Here is an 18,084-nt window from a genome sequence, read left to right as displayed (position 1 = left end):
ACTTAGCAATGCTCTAATTGGCTTCTTTAAATGCTTGTTCTTTTTTTTTTTCTCATATATTTCCTCAGTGTCTCTAAGTAGGTCCCATCAAAAATCATGGTTGTGGACTGGCTGGACTCCTCTCCTCTCCTCTCCTCTCCTCTCCTCTCCTCTCCTCTCCTCTCCTCTCCTCTCCTCTCCTCTCCTCTCCTCTCCTTTTCTCTTTCTCTTTCTCTTTCTCTTTCTCTTTCTCTTTCTCTTTCTCTTTCTCTTTCTCTTTCTCTCTCTTCTTTCCTCCCCTCCCCTTAATTTTCCAAAGGGCATTCACCCAGATCTGTGCAAAGCCATCAGGAAGGAGCAGGCAGCTCCCAAAGCTGTTTCATCATCTGAGATAACATCAAGAGAGGCAGAACTGCTCAGCCTCTATTTATAGCTACAATTTTGGCTGTCCAAAGGAGAGTTCAGAGAGCTCACTGAGGCTGAAAATCTAACTTTTAAATTGACAAGTTCAAGATTGTGAATCTGACTTTGTTCATTTGACTTCAGTCTGCTTTTCCTTAGGAATCCTTACAGCTGGCACACATGGGGATATTTTTTTTTCTTTTTTTGCATGAAACGAGGTGTAAGAAAGAAAATTTGATGTTAAATATCAACACCTTCCTCATGCCGGGGTCACAATCAATATTTGACCCAAAGACAGCAGTGGAATTATTAGCAGAGGTTGATGGTGGGGGAATACATTTACACCTGAAATCCCTTAGATGGTGAAAAATACACTGGAGTGGAAAATAATGAAACACTACTAAGCCCAAACAAAATTATCAGCATGAAGACAAACGACCTACTGCAACCCAATAAAATCAATTCCCCAGCAGCCCCAATAGGTGGGACCAGTGTGCTTTAAATACACACAGCAGAATTCCTGGTACCTACCCAGAAATGAGCAGATCAAATTAATCCCCAAAACACTTCTGCTGAAATCACCAGATTTATGCCACAGATATTTTCCCTTCACTTATCTAAACACGTACTTTGTAAAGAGTGGGGTGCAAATAAAATCTCTTTGAGCTTGAATTGTGAGAGCTGGGGAACAACTGACACAATTGAGCTTTTCTAACAGCCTCCAGCAAAGTGACTTTAATCTCTTTACATCTCAGTTTTGCTGCCATTAAAACAAGAATATTGAAAGTTCTGCCCCTCGGAGGGGTGCTCGGAGTGTAAGCTGAGACCTGCTGGATGAAAGGTATACAGGGCTTTTATTTATATTTGTGCTACAGCATCTTCAGTTCAGCACACAGGTTTGTAAGAATGGGAGGCAAACAACACTGCTCAGCACTAAATGCTTCAATTGCTATTGATTCTAACAAAAAGGTGTACCTGGATTCCCATTGAATTACAGAACTGACAACCTGGGCTCACTTAATGCCAGCCTCCACAATGTCCTTTTATAAATCCATTTTTAATTTATTATTTTTTTACACTTGGCTACATTGCAATTCTGCTGCCTCTTGCTCAGGAATCAAACCCTTGGTCTCAGCCTTTGCAAAACCTGATAGTGCATTTCTCATTATGTCCATAGTAATTTCAATTATTTTCCTTTGTCTAAGACTTCTGTTACGCTTTGGTGCCTGTGGACATTTTAAGTAACTACCTTTTTTATTAGCTGACTCAACACATGACAGATTATTCTGTCCAGTTCTTCTTCTTAAGTCCTTTTATCAGCCTAAGTCCTTATGTGACCTCTCTTAATGTTCCTGTATTATCTGTGAGGAATACTCAGTGATTTGACATAAAAACACACCTTCAGGTCAGAGATTTACACCCATTTTTAGAAGAACTGACCTAAACGACCCAAATGATTGAAACAATTGGTCCAAACACCACTGTCCAAATCTGGGAAAGAGAAATGAGCACAAAAATGGGCTGATTTCCCATGGAAAGGGACAGGTCAAAATTGAGATTTAAGCTGGGATTGTCACTTTTCCATCCAGTTCCATATCAGTCATCAAATTAGTCTTTCAGTCCAAAGAAATGAAAATAAAATATAGGTTTTGTGCATTCTGGAACCTAATTGTTTGATTGTTTCTTGGGGTTTTCTTCTGTAGAAAGAGAAAGGCTGAAGTCCCTCAGCTGGAGTTGCTTTTCTTGCAGAAGTGTTTTCACTTTTGTCAATGTCTATGTCCCCAACAACATCAGAGCATTCAAATATTTAAAATCTGTGCAACCTGAAGGTTTCTCTATGGTAGAACTGATATTCTCAGGCAGAACACACCATTTTCCTTCTGCCCAAGGATCTTCCTAGGGGTGGATGACTCAAGGCCATTCCATTCCATTCCATTCCATTCCATTCCATTCCAATTATTCTATCCTCTCTCTTTGCTGAATACCACCACGCCTTTGAGAACCCTTACCACAAATCCTCTCCTTGCTGGCTCTCTGGAAATGACTCAAACACAGAAGTTTTAGGCACAAGCAACCATAGCTATTCCAAAATTTTTCCCAACTGAAGCTAAAAAAATCTCTACACCTCTTGCAGCAAATTCTGTGGAACATCTTGACTTGTGCTCTCATCCTCCTTAGCAGTGTGTAGAAATGTGGGTACTTCCAGTGTCAGAAATACAACTAAAAATGTATAAAAATGTCTTAGGACCACAAAAAAACCACACAGGACTCAGAGAAGACTCAGAATTAAGGAATATGAGATGCTACCCTAGACTGTGGAACTGCAGGATTTGCTCAAGTAACAAAGACGTAATTTAGCCCTGAGGCCAGCGAAATATTCTTGGCATTTTTAAAATCAGCAACACACCTGAGGCCCTGAGCTAGAGCAACGGCTGTGAATGGAGAATACACAAATGTTTATACTCAAGCATAATTTAGTTTGCTTTCACTGGCATGGCAATTTTCCCATCTCTACCACCATTACACTGAGTTTTCAACTCCTCTTCTCCCCCAAGAAAAGCAACAGCAAGCAAAGTTTATGTCTGGAGAAAAATCCTCATTAGCACTCTGAAATAAGTTGGGTATATTGTGACATTTTCAAGAGATCTTCCTCCCTCTAGGATTCATTTCTCCAGGAATTTAAGGCAAAATGTACAGAAGAGAGACATCGTTTCCAATGAGTGACTCTTCTGTCAAAAGACAAAAGGATGAAATAACACATAAAATTTCCCCTAACCCTGAAACAACCCCCTTAAAAATCAAAGCCTTCCCTTCCTTCTGACATAACATCCTCACCTGAAAAACAGGCTCTTTGATGGAATTGTTTCTGCTGTCTCTGGTTCTGGATACTGCGAGTTAAAAACGAAAATAATTCGGAAGCTAATATTAAGTTCAGAACAAGTCTTAGTGATCTCACTAAATGCTAATTGAGTTTTAATGCTGTTTTCATTAACTTTGTGCCCTTTCATATAAAGCTGGAGGGCTACTCAGTGATAAGAGAGCCCCACCAATAGAGTCATATGAATGGATGCTAAATGCAAATTCTGGAAGCACTGGGCAATGCTCACAGCAGGGCTTTGACAGGATAAAGATTTTATGGAGTGTCACATCAGGACTTGAGGAGGCTGAATGTCAAGAGTAAAAGCAACAGCAGGAAAAAATGAAAGCAAGAAGGACTCTGAAGTGATGAGGGTTTTTTGTTGGGTTTTTTTTTTTTTTTTTTTGGTTGGAAGCCACAATTAAAAAATTAACTTTCTACTGTAAGTAGCTAAAAACCCAAGAAGAAGGAAGCTCATCAAAAGGAGATTAAAAATAAAAAATCAAAATCTGACAGAGAGCAAAACCCTGCCTTTCACTGAAAAGCCCAAGACAGGCTCACAGAATATTTCTGGCAGGCCTAAACTTTCCCAGCATGTTTTAGCAAGGGATTTTGTTCTCTGAGTGTAAAGCTTGGGCTGATTATTTTGTGGCAGGGGTTGGATGAAGAACTCGTACTTAGGCAGGCAGGAGGAGGAATTCTCATGACCAGGAGAGTCTTACAAAACCAAAATGTCCCTGCATGGAACTACAGAGACCCCAGAACCCCTTCCAGTGCCTAAAGAGGCTCTAAGAGAGCTGGGGAGGGATCTTTTCCAATGGCATGGAGGGACAGGACAGGAGGGAATGGCTTCACATTGCCAGAGAGCAGGTTTTGACTGAATACTAGGAAGAAATTCTTTACTGCGAGGGTGGTGAGGCACTGAAACCTCTCTGGAAGTGCTCAAGGCCAGGCTGGATGGGGCTTTGAGAAACCTGGTCTGGAGGAAGGCATCCCTGCCCATGGTGGGAGGCTGGAACTGGATGGAGGTGGAAGGATGGAACATGGTGGGAGGTTTGAATGAGATGGTCTCAAAGGTCCCTTCAATTTCAGTTTCACATGGATGAGACAAGAAAAGTGGTGCAGTGCCCTGGAAGATGAAAATCTGCCCTGGAAGATGAAAATCTGGTTTCCTGGCTACTGCTGCTTTTCTCCACTTGGTGCCTGTGTGCACCAAGATCTTACTGGGAAAAGGCATTACATGGACTCACAGTGGGATTTTCTGTTCCCATGGAAGTAAGCTCATTAACTTCCCTGGTGTTTAGACAAAAACAGCCCTCATGACCATTCATTATAAACAACACAAAAGAAAGAATGGCCACCTTTTTTGACTTAGAAAAAGCCTTTCAAAGGGAAAGCATTCAGTGCTTATTCACAGAAATGGAGTGTAATCTTAAAGCCCTTTGTTTTGTATTGAAACAACTGAAACTAACAGTATCCAATTTGTATGATATTCCACAGTGCAAATGAAATGAAGTTAAATTGGTTTTAGCAAAGAAAGTGATCATACAATCAGAATGGCATGGGTTGGAAGGGAACTTTAAGATCACCTCACTCCAAGCCCCTGTCATGGGCAAGGATGTCACTCACTGGGTCAGGCTGCTCAGAGCCCCATCCCAGCTGGCTCTGGATACTTCCAGGGATGGGGCAGCCACAACTTCTCTGGGCAGCATGTGCCAGTGCTTTATCACCCTCTGAATAGAGAATTTCTTCTGAACATCTCATCTAAACCTGCTCTCTGTCAGTTTAAAACCACTTTTCCTGTCACTGTACAAAAAAAGTCACCATCCCTTCTTTTAATCAGCACCTTTAAGGTACTGGAAGGTGCTCTAAGATTTTCCCAGAACCTTTTCTTCTCCAGGCTGAACAACCCCAAATCTGACTGTCTGACATAGATATGAACAGAAAAACACATATGTACACACACAGATTCATGCACATAGTACCTAATCCTGTTAGTACTTTTCCCTTCAGCTCCAAGAAAATGGAAGGGAAAGCTGGCTGTGTGTTAACCTCTTGCACTTTCATTCCTCTTCATAACTGGAGCAATCTCTACTTTTATCCTTGACTGTAATAATTTCTGTGAGTTTTTTCCACACACCAAATTTAGGATTTTTTTTTAGTTGCTGATAACCCCAGATTCCAGATGTATGTGTGTGTGCATATACGTCTGTGTGTGCTCTAGCAAAAAAAATGAATGTTGAGTTCACCTAAAAAACAGAAAATTGAACTGAAATTGCCACACCAAAATGGCACCAGATGTACTAAAACTCAGTATATCCACAATTTTAGAGAAGAAATCCCAAGGCCATGGCCTTTCCTCACCCACATTTTTCAACAATTGTATGAGATTCAAATTTCACTTTATCCCTGTGAGAATGAAGGACAGGAATGGCTCTGCCTTTGGGTACTCCTGAATTCTGTCACATTGGTTCCTTTAATCCCACAGGAGTGAAGGAGAACAGTTTAGGGCTCTGCACAATATTCTTTCTAGCTTTATATTTATAGGGTTAAATGAGAAATCAGACCTAGATCTTGCCTTAAACCCTGAGTAAGCATTTGAACTGGATTCTGCCATAAGCCAGGAGGGTATGAGGCATGCAGGAGAGGTCACCATTTAATCTGTTTTGTAGTTGCTTCACTGTCCCAAAATTGTAAATGACTGCTGAGACAGACATTAAAGAGGCACAGTCCCATTGCTTGATGGCAAATACAGGAAGGAGAGGCAGTGCACTCAAATTCTGGTCTTTTCATCAATAAATATTTAAGTATTCATTGAAAGTGGAAAAGATGTAAGGAAAAGAAATTGATTTCTCCCTCTCTCTCCCATGTCTGAGCTGGTGTGAGTTCCCTTTACCAGACTGAGCATCATTCTGTCTCTGAGATAATTTGATTAGATGTAAGGTAGAGTTGCTCTTTAGTTTCTCTTCAGATCAAAATCAAGAACGCACCAGAGATGGAGAACCTGCCCTGGTGATCTCTTGGAAAACCTGAGCCATGAAAAATCGGCCTCTCTCTGGCAGATATCAAACCCAGATGTGCCATGGATGAGGAACTCTCTGTGTCAGCCAGATACTGAGCAAAAGGCACAAGGAAACTCAGTTTTCCATATAACAGCTCATTACAAACAACAAAACAATAAATATTTAACTCAAATCCAGCCTGGAAAATTGGGTCTCCAATTATCTCTGGAAAACTGGTGAGTATAACTGCATGTGAAGCTACTGTGATATTCTTTGTTTATATTAAACAATAAACTATAGCAGCCCTTTTTGACCCAAGAAAAACACAATTTAAATTAATACATGCCCAACTCAAGATCAGCATTTACTATTGCCCAGAAAAACTGTTGATTAAAAGCCACAACTAAGTAGTTCACAGTAAACACAGTGGAAAATTATCCAAGACCAAAGAAGAAAATCAGAAACTATTGCTAGCAGTAGATGGCAGAGAAACATTAAAAAAAAAAAAAAGAAGCAAAAGTAGCTATTAAAATATATTTTGTACTGATAAAATTAGTCTTAATGAACTATAAAATAAATAAGCCTTAATGAACTATAGCAGCCACTTGCAATTATTTCTGTACTAATAAGCTTGGAAAATACATTTCCTATATACTGGTCATTAACAAGATATTCTTTGAAATATGTAATTCAGTAAAGGAGAAGTTGTTACAAATTAAAGGGATTCCAGGAAATTTTTGTGCCTATTACTCCACAGAAATATTTGAGTGTCAGAAGAGAAGATTTTCTAGGCCAGTGAATGCCCAAATTTGTTCAACAAGCTGAAATGGAGGTTTTATAGCCCCTCTCTTGCATTACATTTCTTCTCTATTGTCTTTTCAATACTGTGCTCTGGAAAAAATGTAAATAAACATTGGTCATTGGGATCTGCCTTGTAAGAACATTTAATAGAAGTCCTTAATTGCACGTTGTAAACATAATACAAATGGCAGTTGTAAAACTGAGAACAATTTTGTTCCAAATAATCAACAAGAATGCCTCTTCATAGAGCAAACTCTTACCAGGCACAGTACTATACATCAAAAACAAAAAACAAAACAAAACAAAAAAACCCCACCAATCCTTGCAGGAATTGAAGCAGAGGAAATTCCATTTTTGGCTAAAGAAAGAAACTCTTGTTCATTGGAAAAGATTTTATGAAAAAGCAGGTGCCCTGAAAATATTCTACAGATGATACAAGATGATACAGATTTTTTATTTTTTTTCTTGAGAGGAGGCAGACAATGCAAAGGGATCAAATGAGTGCTGTTTAATGAGTTAGTGCTTGTCAGCTGAGAGGCAGCAATGGCTGGGATGTTATTCTTGGCAAGTTTTGATGACGTGGCATCGGGACTAATGCATTTCACCCTGCACCCTCAGCAGGCTGTGCATGGGCAGCCAGGCAGTTCAGCACACGAGAGGTAATTCAATCAACATCAGTAATTGCTAATTGAAGTCATCTCCCTGCACTCCACCTTGCTCTGTTTCAGTGACAAGGAGCTTTGCCCATTTTCTGGGCTGGGAGGATGAGATCCGTGTGAGGTGCACAGCTGGAAATGTGGTGGCTCTTTGGACAAGACCCACAAATGCAGAGATTTCTGGTGGCCTATTTGTGAGAGGAATTAAATGGTTTATGGGCTATGCAGCAACACTGTAATGTGAAAAAAAATTCCTATTTTAGTGTCAAAATATGGCTCTTGAGGAATTAAGAACCTGTCAGAGCTCAAGCAATGTCCATACCAAACTCAAAAGTAAAAAAAGCATTTCTCCAGCAGTTTTTTAAGAAACAAAGACTGAAGTCAAAAGTCTCCTTTTCCAGATACACCTCAAAAGCCTATTTTAGGAGCTGAAGAACATTCTGTAAATGAGTGATCCTTGTGAAGCAGATTCCAACTCCTTGTAAAGCTTAATGAAGATACAAGGAATACATAAAATTCACTGAGTAGGATGGAATTATAATTCTCTTTTTAAAGTTGGTTTGAAGAATCTCACATCAGAGAGATGATCGCAATTAGGAGGTCACGATCTACATATTGAATATATTATATATTCATATATCAAATTCACTGATATATTACCAAAATGTGGACATTTCTAGTTCTACTTGAGGAGGTGGAGAGCTACCAAGGACATGGTTACCACTACATGAGAAAGAACACAGTAAAGTGGGAATTTAAGAATTTTTATCTTAGTTTTTTATTTTTACAATTTTTATAACTTTATATTTTTTTATTTCCTAAGAAGAAAAGGAGGCCACCAAAACAGCTTTGAAGGAGCCCTGATTTCACTCTCAGTTTGAAAGGATAAATCCCAGATCATCGTGGTGGCTTGGAAAGAGCCGCATGGCTCCAAAGGAGAATTTAACAACCTGCAGCACATCATGGGATAAGGCCATGTCCCAAAAAAAAGGTTTACCACCTCCAGGGCTTCAGAGGAAATGGCTGGGACAAAGGACAACAATTCAAAGAGTAGATTTAATTACTGGCAGTGATTTTCCTCTGACACTAAAACACTTTCCAGCCTGTTGAACATCCTTAGACAGCACTCGAATTTTGGAACTGAAGAAACAGAACAATCTTCGCATCTACCTCACTCTGAGAGTGACGACACCAGACACACTGTCCCCTCCAACATCTTTCTTCGCAAAGAGATAATCACAGATTTATTGCCTTTCTAAGAGTCTGCCCTGCTGGGACATGAGATTTTCCAGCTAAACTCACAAAATATTTATTCTTTAACAGACTTTTACCAAAGAAAACCTCCTGGGCTGATTTTCAGGTTTTCTTCTAGACAACACTGATCCAAAATTACCTTGCTTTGACACCACCACCAAGGATAACAATCCAGTAACACTTTCAAGGAGCTCAAATAACAATAGGAATAAGGCCCTGTCATGTAGGGAATGGCTCTGATGAACTCTGTGCTGCCCTATTCCCAAGAAAACTTCTGAGATTCTGTGGTGGGTTGACCAGGTGATCACCAAGCTGCTCTGTCTCTCCCCTCCTCAGCAGGATTGCAGTAGTGGAAAAAAATAAGATTGAACAAAAGAAACATTTGAACAAGATAAAGGCAGTTTAATAAGGCAGAAGTAAAGGCTGCACATGGAAGCAAAGGAAAATGGGAGATTTATTCTCTACTTTCCACCTACAGGCAATGTCCAGCCAGTTGAGATAACTGGAATGATGATAAAATACTCAGAATTTGTGGCTTGTGTTGGATCCATACATGCTAGAACAGAACTGGCCATCCCTGACCCCCAAACACCAAGCTCTGCACCCAGTGGCAGCAACATCACCCATGTCCCCACCACACCCAGGACAAGAGGAATTGTTCTCCACAGAGGAATTCACTGCTTTAGCTTTATCAAAAAGAACCAAAAACCTTCCCAAGCTGACTTCACTGCAAGTCCACTCACTCCACAGTCCGTGGCACCAGGATGAATGATGCTGATCTTTGCTCTTGTCCCTCACAACAGCACAAGCTCACTGCATTTTTGGGGCTCAATGAGACAGATAATTCCAGCATTGCCAACTGAAAATATCAGCTGATAGTGCTGCAGTGATGTGAGAGCAGTTTCTGACTCTGTGTTGATCCTAAACAAGAGTTTAATCCTCCCTTCTCCTGGCGGCTAGAGATTTATGCCTCAGAGAACCCTCCTGAGCCATTAATCAGCGCAACTGCTCCCTGAGCTGAGCACCAACTGCTCCCTCAGACACCACTGCTCCTGAGGAACTGACACTGCCCATAGGGAAGAGCTCACTTGGCATTGACTCATTCAAATATTTTAGACTTACACTCATCACAATCTTTTCCAAGTCAAAATTGAAATTTTGGTCATCTAAAGCCTCACTTGGGCTGGTGTTGTCCATAATTCTTGCTGAAATATCAGCTTTTCACATGTTATTTCCTTAAACATCTGTGAATGGGACAGAAAGTGAGAGAATAACCATTGGTCTGAATCAGTGCATCCATTTTTGTGCTGTTTCACAGTTCAGACTGAAGGTGCTGAAAATCACCCTCTTCTGCCAGGTCCTTAGAGGTGTGTCAGGATGGTTTAGGTTAAAGATGTTACAGATCATAAATAATTAATGTCTTCAGAGTGCTTTGGGAAGCTCAGATCACAGACTTGGCATCCATCAGAAGGGTCAGCATTGTACATTCAGTGGGAGTATCCCATTTTCCTACTGATGGCAAAGAAACCTGAGATGGGATGGAGAAAGCTTCTGGCTGTTCCAAAGTCCTCCTGACTTTGGAATCAAATCAATGAGCTCAAGTTAATTGAGCTGCAGGAACTGTCTGCACATTGACTCTCAAGCAAAAGTAACGTGATACATCCCCCTTCACTCTCTCACAGAGTTAATGACCTGGCATTATGTGATACTTATAAAGGTCAAAGACCATAAAATGGGCAACAACCATAATCTGAAATGCATTAAAACACAGTAACTTGATTGTGTGATGTCCCATCAAAATATTAATCTATTTGAAAGTTTGTCTCAATAGTAAGAACTCTGAGAAATTCTTAGAAATTAATCTGCCTATTTCCTGGCACTTCTGCCTTTCTTGCCCTGTTATTTTGAGGGATTTTTTTCACAAAGCAGACTCTTATCTCTTAAAATTTATTTTTCTACTAATAGTAATATCTTTCTTCTGCACATTTGTGGCAGCACATTTTTATTGTGCTGTCAGGGAAATAATTTAGCAGAGTGAAGTGGACACATGGCCAGTGGAATCAGAAATGTCTCAGAGAATACAAATGTTAGCCTAATTTAAGAAATTGGGCCAAATGATAAACCCAGGCCCAGTATATATTATCCAGTGAAGATCCAGGCCTAATTTCTCAGATATTAAATTTGAAGCAAGAAGTTACTGCAGAATCAGGATGTACCTCAGCCTTCTTGTCAGAGCAACAATTGAGCAGGGATGTCAGGATCTGAGCAATTAATTATAGGCTAAGAGACAAGAACTGAAATGACAAGAATTGACACCTGACTCTAAATGTAGGAACTTTTTCAAAGTAATAGGATACGGGGGAAAAAAAATATTACAGAGCTATTGATTCCTGATTGTGCTGCACAGCAAACACGGCAGCAGTGCCACAGCCAGGGCAGAGGGGTGAATTATTTTAGGATTTCAATGACAGCTGCCAAAAATATTATGACCCTTACAGAGCTTGAAAGATTGAAACAAGGTTGAAAACTCAGCCACTCACACATTAAGCCACATATAGATATGTGGTGAAAATAGAGACACCAAGAAAAGCCCTGTGATAACAATTTAAAAAGCAAAAGCAATACCATGAAACAAAACTCTTAGTGCTTTGCCTTTATTTACAAAGTTCTTTAGGTTAAATTATTTCTCTGTTCAACACTGAGTAGGAACTGCTGTGCTTTAGCAGCCTGACATAGCCAGTGAGAGCTGAAACGGGCAAATGTCAGAATTTCTGCTGTGTGTGTCAGCAGAGGGTGCCCAGATTTGTCTCCTGCTTGGAAGGAACAAGAGACCTGCACATGCCAAGTGCCACAAAGCCACTTGTCAATCTGTCCCTCTCTGCCACCCTGACCCTCATGACAAGGCTGTGATGCTGTGACTGCATTTGTTGGTGGCAAGAGGAGCAGCACACAGGGACAGTGTCGTGCACGAGGCACTAAAATAATCCAGGGAAATCAAAAAGCATAAGGTCTGAAAGAAAAACAAACACCAAGGATGGGCTGTGTAAAATCAGCTGTCTGAACCTCATCCTCATTGATCAGGTTACATAAAACACTTAACCACATTAGAAACCCATAAATGAATTATGCAAGGAAAGCTGTAACTGTGAGGGAGGGGAAAAATAATCCAAACTAAAACAATATTTTATATTTTTCTATGATAATTCAATTTAAATTTAAAACAAGACAGTTGCATATTTTGGAAACACATACTTGGAGCCTGATTATTATGTTTTACATGGATTACAGCCCAATTAAGGAGACACTGTCCAAGATGTTAAGTGAGATATTAGAAAGAAAATCTTTACAGTGAGAGTGGTGAGGCCCTGGAAGGGAATTCCCAGAGAAGCTGTGAATTCCCTATCCCTGGAATTGTTCATTGCCAGGTTGGATGGGGCTTGGAGCAACCTTGGATAGGGGAAGGTGTCCCTGCCCATGGCAGGGGTTTGGAACTGGATAATCTTTAAGGTGCCATCTAAACACAGACCATTCTGTGATTCTAAGAATTTTATGTCTGTACATTCAAGATTACATGGACATTGTAATCAGAGTGCAACTCCTCACTCAGGATAGTCAACATTTTACAAGTTTAGGATGGTTCAAAGTCCAAATGGTCAAATTATCAAAAAAGGAATGAATCGATGTCCATTAAAGATTTAATAATTTGTCTCCTATATCAGGAGGGCTTTGAGTTTCAAGCTGCTGAATGCTGGGAGAATCTGTTGAGTCATATCCCACAGGATTTAAGGAGTCTACATGGTAAAGTGTGTGTGCTTAATCTAGTACCCTTTATCTGACAGAAATGTGTCTTGGTAAGGGTGAAGGCACCTTCTGCTGCTTCCAAAAACAGGGCTCAGTCAAGTCATCATTGATTCTCTCGGTCTTTGGCCAATGGGATTGAGATGATGAAGTGGTTGTTGAAAACCATATTTTCCAGCTGTCACACACACACAGCATCTTTCTCAAAGTTTATCACCCCCATTTTCCTATAAAGAAGGCTTAAAACTTAAGATTTCAGCAGTGTTGACTGTCACTTTGGATAAGTGTGCATTCATGCAAATGAGTCAAAAGAAGGGCACAGAAGGTTTGCCTAGCTGAAATATTGACACTACCCAAAAAAGCTCCTTTCAGACTGCTCCTGCAATCCTGTCCTTTTGAATGGTCGCTGATGTTGATGGAACAGCAAGAAAAGAGCAGCTGCAGTGTTGCTCCAAGATGCACACAACGTGACCCAAAAGTTCCTGGGCTATTTTCCTAAGGTGTCAGCAAACAAATGTACAGACACAAGTCCTCAGGAGTTTCTCTGCATTCACTGTAGACACTTTCCTCTCTCTCTGCCAGACAAAACTGCCCCAAGGGAGCAGTGACACACTTATGGCAGGGCCCTGACAGGCAAAGCCAGGGCTGGGAGCTCTCCTGAGCAGCTGCTCCCCCTCTGTGATGGCACAACTGCCTGGGAAACTCACAGGGAAAACTGCTTTTCACTTTGCAGGACTCACCAAGTGATCTCCCCTCTGGAAGGAATGGGCTTGTCTGTCCAAGCCATGTCTGATTCGTGGTGTGGGGAAAAAAATTCTTCTTTTGAGAAGAAAAAGTTGATTTGATACTGTTGATCAGTACCATTATATATATTATGTATTTGATACTGTTGTTCAGTATCATTATTGCAAAAGCAGAAACATCAAGCAATTAAAAAAAATAAAATAAGAATACCTTATCTGCTAATGATCAAAACAATAATTACTAATCATAGATATTAATGACACAATTTCTTTAATTCACTGAATAGTGACCTTCATATTTCCTATCACCAGCCATGAAAGTTAAAGAAGCCTAACTTTAATACCCTGAAAATGGGATTTAAACCAATGGAATGGAGTCGTTGGGGCTTTATCTTCTGGCCCCTTACTCATCCAGCATGGAACAAACATTTTGAGGAGATGTTAAGTGGAAGTTCTTAAGACCAATTTTTGGATTTTATTTAGTGATATGTCCTGTGCCAACTACACTATTTATTAATTAGTTCCCTCGCCTGCTTTCCTCTCTTTATTTTGTCTGAAGTCATGCAGAGCTGTTACACATTAAACCCCAGCTGTTCCTTATCTCCCTAAAGTGTGTAAGAAAGCTTTATATGAACCTGTTTCTTGAGGTAATCTTTATATACACTGATATTTTACAAACCATGGATTTTTTAAAAATCTGTTTGCATTAAAATTCTGAATAGAATTTCCTCTATCACTATGGACACAGAAACCCTGAAAACATCCTGGTTTAGAAGTCCTCAAAGCATAAATATGAAATCTGCTGCACACCACTAGGGCTAAGCCAGACTTAGAACCATTTTTAAAGATCAGAAATCATCATTGCTCCTGTATAATTCAATGCAGGTCCTGCCTCCAGTTCTTCTGCTGCAGAGTAACTCTTGTTTTAGAAGCTCAATAATTAGTTTCACAACTGATGATGAAAAGTAGAGCATGATATTTTTCCTGGGGCTTTCATTAGTATCTCTAGGTTCACTTCCCTCAAGACATGGATCTCATAACAGGAGATTAATTTTAGTTTTCCAATGGAGTTTTATTGTAAGATTATTTTGTTCTCTGACTTTCTCCACTAAAGGGATTTTGATTAAAATGTGCCTAGATGTAGTCAACTGATGATAAGATTTGTAATTTCCAGTAGATAGGAATATTTAACTATACCAAAATAAATTGTGTTATATTACAGATTATCCTGATGGAACAAATTTCCAAACTAATGCAGACTAAAAGCAGAGCAATGCAATTGAAATTATTGTAGTTGCTCTAGATTTAAATTACCGGGACAGATCCTTGTTTGCACCCATAAAAAGTGTCTCTTCTGTAAAAATGGGATAAAAATATATATAGAATTGATAAATAAATAGAAAGATAGATAGATAGATAGATAGATAGATTCGATAGATAGATAAGCTGTAAGAACATCAATATTCAGTCAATTAAAGGTCCATTTCACCAATAGCAGCCTTGCTTCAGGGCTGGCCAAACACCTAAGTAAAGATTCAAGTGTAGAAAAATATTTCTACCTATTTCCCCTAGCAATGACGTAGGGCTTGTGATCATCCTCATCCAAACCAGTGAGATGGTTCTTGACCTCCTTCAATCATTTTTCTTTTTTTTTTTTTTGATTTGTACAATTCCTTCTTGTACCGAAATTTTGACGACCACAATGTCATGGCAGAAGAAGTGACAAAACTCAAGAAGTGTGAAGAATCATCTTTCTATGATGGTTTTGAACCAACTCCTTTTAGTTCTCAGTGGAAAGAAGGCACTTTAGAAGCCTCATTCTCACGTGGAAGGAGAGCATTTTCAACTGAACCCTTGCTAAACAAAAGAATTAACAAAATTTCTCAGTCCTTTGGCTTTCCCAAGAATAGTTTCACAGGACAGTTAGTGTCTGCAGGATAAGTCCCATTGCTGCTTTTGGGTTCTGACTTTACCATGATGCCTCAGGTTTTAGCTTTTGTGTTTTTCAGATTCTGTGCTGCTTTGGTGTGTGGGTCTGAGCTTCATATTAGGGGATGGTGAGCTCTGTGCACAGAGCAGGGGGACAAAACTATTCCTGCTCTAGCTGGGGACCAAGGACAACTGATCCAAATCTCAGGCCCAAGAGCACAAGCAACGTGGACTGAAGAAAGAAAAACAAGAAGGATGGGATTTCATAACCTAAAGCTGTAATTGGACAATTAACTCCAATATGCTAATGAACCAAAACTTATAAAAGTGTGAGACCCCGTGAATGGTCATCCATTTTGTGACCATTTTGGTTTTATCTTATGTGTAGCCCTGGCTGGGCACTTGTGCTGCCCAAGGTGGATCCATTGAGGCCTTCTAATAAATCTCCATTTTATTCTTTAAGTCTGTCCAGCCTGTATTCTAGGTCACAGCCTCCTTTTGGAGGGCAGAAAATCTGTAAATCTGATATCTCTCCTTGAACAATGGCCTGGCAACCTTCTAGAGAAGGAGAAACCCAGACATGCTTTGCATCAGAAAGAGAATATCAAAAATAATTGATGAGTCATTCTCCCAGGGCAATGAGGGACAAGAAAGAAAATTTTTTTTTTTTTGTGTCTTATACTTTACATTTAAAGCACATTTTGTTTTACAAAATAAACATGCTATGGATGAAATTTCACTAATAGTTGCTTTGATATCTCACCTATATTCCTAAGGCTACAGCCCAATCCTCTTACTAGAGACCAACATTCCTTCTAGGTGTAGATCCAGAGCAAAGATCAACAAAAATAAATTTTTATTTTTCACCCCTACTGAAATCTCCAGTTGTTTGTCTTCCTGCTCCTCAGAAGGGTCTCTGGAACATCTCAGAAGACAAAAGCACTCGGGAACACCTCTGGGCTTGGATTGCCCCTGACCCTGCTCCAGCCTGGAGTCTTTAAAACTGCTTCTGCACCTCTAACTCCTAATCCTAATAATTAGGATCCATTAGTCAGTATTGCTATGAGATTTCTGTAAAATCAAACACGGCACAAACAGCAGAGGGAAGGGTCATATGTTGTTTTGTTGCAATAACACCTTGGCTTAATTTTAAGGATCCATTAAGAATATCTCTAACACCCTTTAAAAGAAAATATTTTAGTATGCCAGACCTGACTCTGCAGGTGAAGATTTTTTTTTTACCATGATTATCTTCCTAAACTGTCTTTCAGGCACCTTACAGAGAATGCTAAAAGACTTGGCCAAAGGGTTTTACCTGTGGGAAGCTCAGCCAGGTCAGCGCTTGACGGAGACCGCGATGATGATGACAACGAGCAGCAGAACAGCCAAGGCGATGGACAGAAGGCAGCACTTCATCTTCCTGGCTCGTAGCTGAGGGGAGACAGACAAGAAAATTAATTCATGGAGGTTAAATCCAGTAAAATGTTATTTTTTTTCCATTGAAAGAATGGTTTGGAACAAGCTGAAGCAACATAGAGAATTCCTTTATTTTTTCTGGACTGACTTATCCTTCTGGATAATTCAGATATCCCCTCCTGGATACAATCCCTTTTTCTACAGTATTTTCTTCTTGCTTAAATCACTGTGTCACGCTAAACTTCCAGGCTCTGCTTGGAGGGCTGAACTTTCGTAAGGCCACTCAGTTTGGTTTTGGTCTGGGGGTGTCAGAGCTGCATCTGGCTGCCAGGTATAGGAATGTGTCCCCTGTTGACAGAGTGACAAAACTTTCCTTTGTCCCCTTAAAAATGAAATAAGCCCAGAAGTTTCTCTCCTCAATTAGGTGAAAAGACATCTCATAGGACCTGGAGGACTTCACCTCAAAATTAAGGATAACTAATTGGACAGAAGCCAAAAAGTCCAGCCTGAGCATTTTACTAGAAAAAGAAGAGAACAAAGAAACTAATTGCTTTTGTGAGGTGTTTTACCAGGGGCAGGGGGCCTCTTGCACCTGGCTCAGTTTTTCTCTGTAAAGAATTTTCTTATTTTGCCTTTTATTAAAATCTTTTTGTTGCCAATATTACCACAGAAGCCATCCAGCTGATTTTATGCCTTCTAAGGTAGCTGAGCTATCTTGGGTGTGAAATAGATCTCCAAGAGCTCATGAGACCTGGCTTGAGGAGACTCATGTTTCAGCCAGGAGAAAACTGTCCCCTGTAAGAGGAAAAGTTCCCTCTCCACTCTGCTGTGCAACAGAATCGAGACAAGCACTGACATGGGTTGTGCACAGGGCAGGCAAATGTGCTCCCAGTGCTAACCACCCTGACCTCATTCACTTTCACATATGGTAAAAGAGATTCTATGGAATTTTAATTTTGATGTCTGTTTCTACTTCAACCCATCAGTCTTTCTAGTGACCTTTGTGGATGTGATGTTGTTTCTTCCTTTTTAAAATCTTTGCAGATAATCCAATTCCCCCGTCTCCTTTTTAGATGGATTTGAAGAAGGGTGTTTCCATGATCCCACAGTGTAAGGAGTCCTGTTATCCAATACACACAAAAAAGTAACTTCAGTGAAGTCCTTAACTTGGATATTTTCCTTGAGACCAGATCAACCAGTCCTCCAGCCACCAGAGTTGATAACATCATCTTCATGTGACAAACCAG

The 18,084-nt window shown here is 40.0% G+C and overlaps 1 protein-coding gene across 4 annotated transcripts in view; it reads right to left on the bottom strand.

The window, feature by feature from the left end:
- Positions 1 to 18,084, bottom strand: part of TSNARE1 (t-SNARE domain containing 1) — a 470,571-nt gene that overhangs the window by 42,948 nt on the left and 409,539 nt on the right. For all 4 annotated transcript variants that reach the window (XM_054295392.1, XM_054295260.1, XM_054295195.1 and 1 more), the window contains exon 13: positions 16,737 to 16,852. In XM_054295392.1, the coding sequence (XP_054151367.1) occupies positions 16,757 to 16,852 (96 nt within the window). In that variant the 3' untranslated portion in view covers positions 16,737 to 16,756. The remainder of the gene's footprint in view (positions 1 to 16,736; positions 16,853 to 18,084) is intronic.

The sequence above is a fragment of the Melozone crissalis genome, unplaced genomic scaffold (assembly GCF_028551555.1).
Source record: "Melozone crissalis strain CALT ecotype California unplaced genomic scaffold, PUWL_Pcris_2 ptg000002l_1, whole genome shotgun sequence".
NCBI lineage: Eukaryota > Metazoa > Chordata > Aves > Passeriformes > Passerellidae > Melozone > Melozone crissalis.
This window is presented reverse-complemented; position numbering and strand designations above follow the sequence as displayed.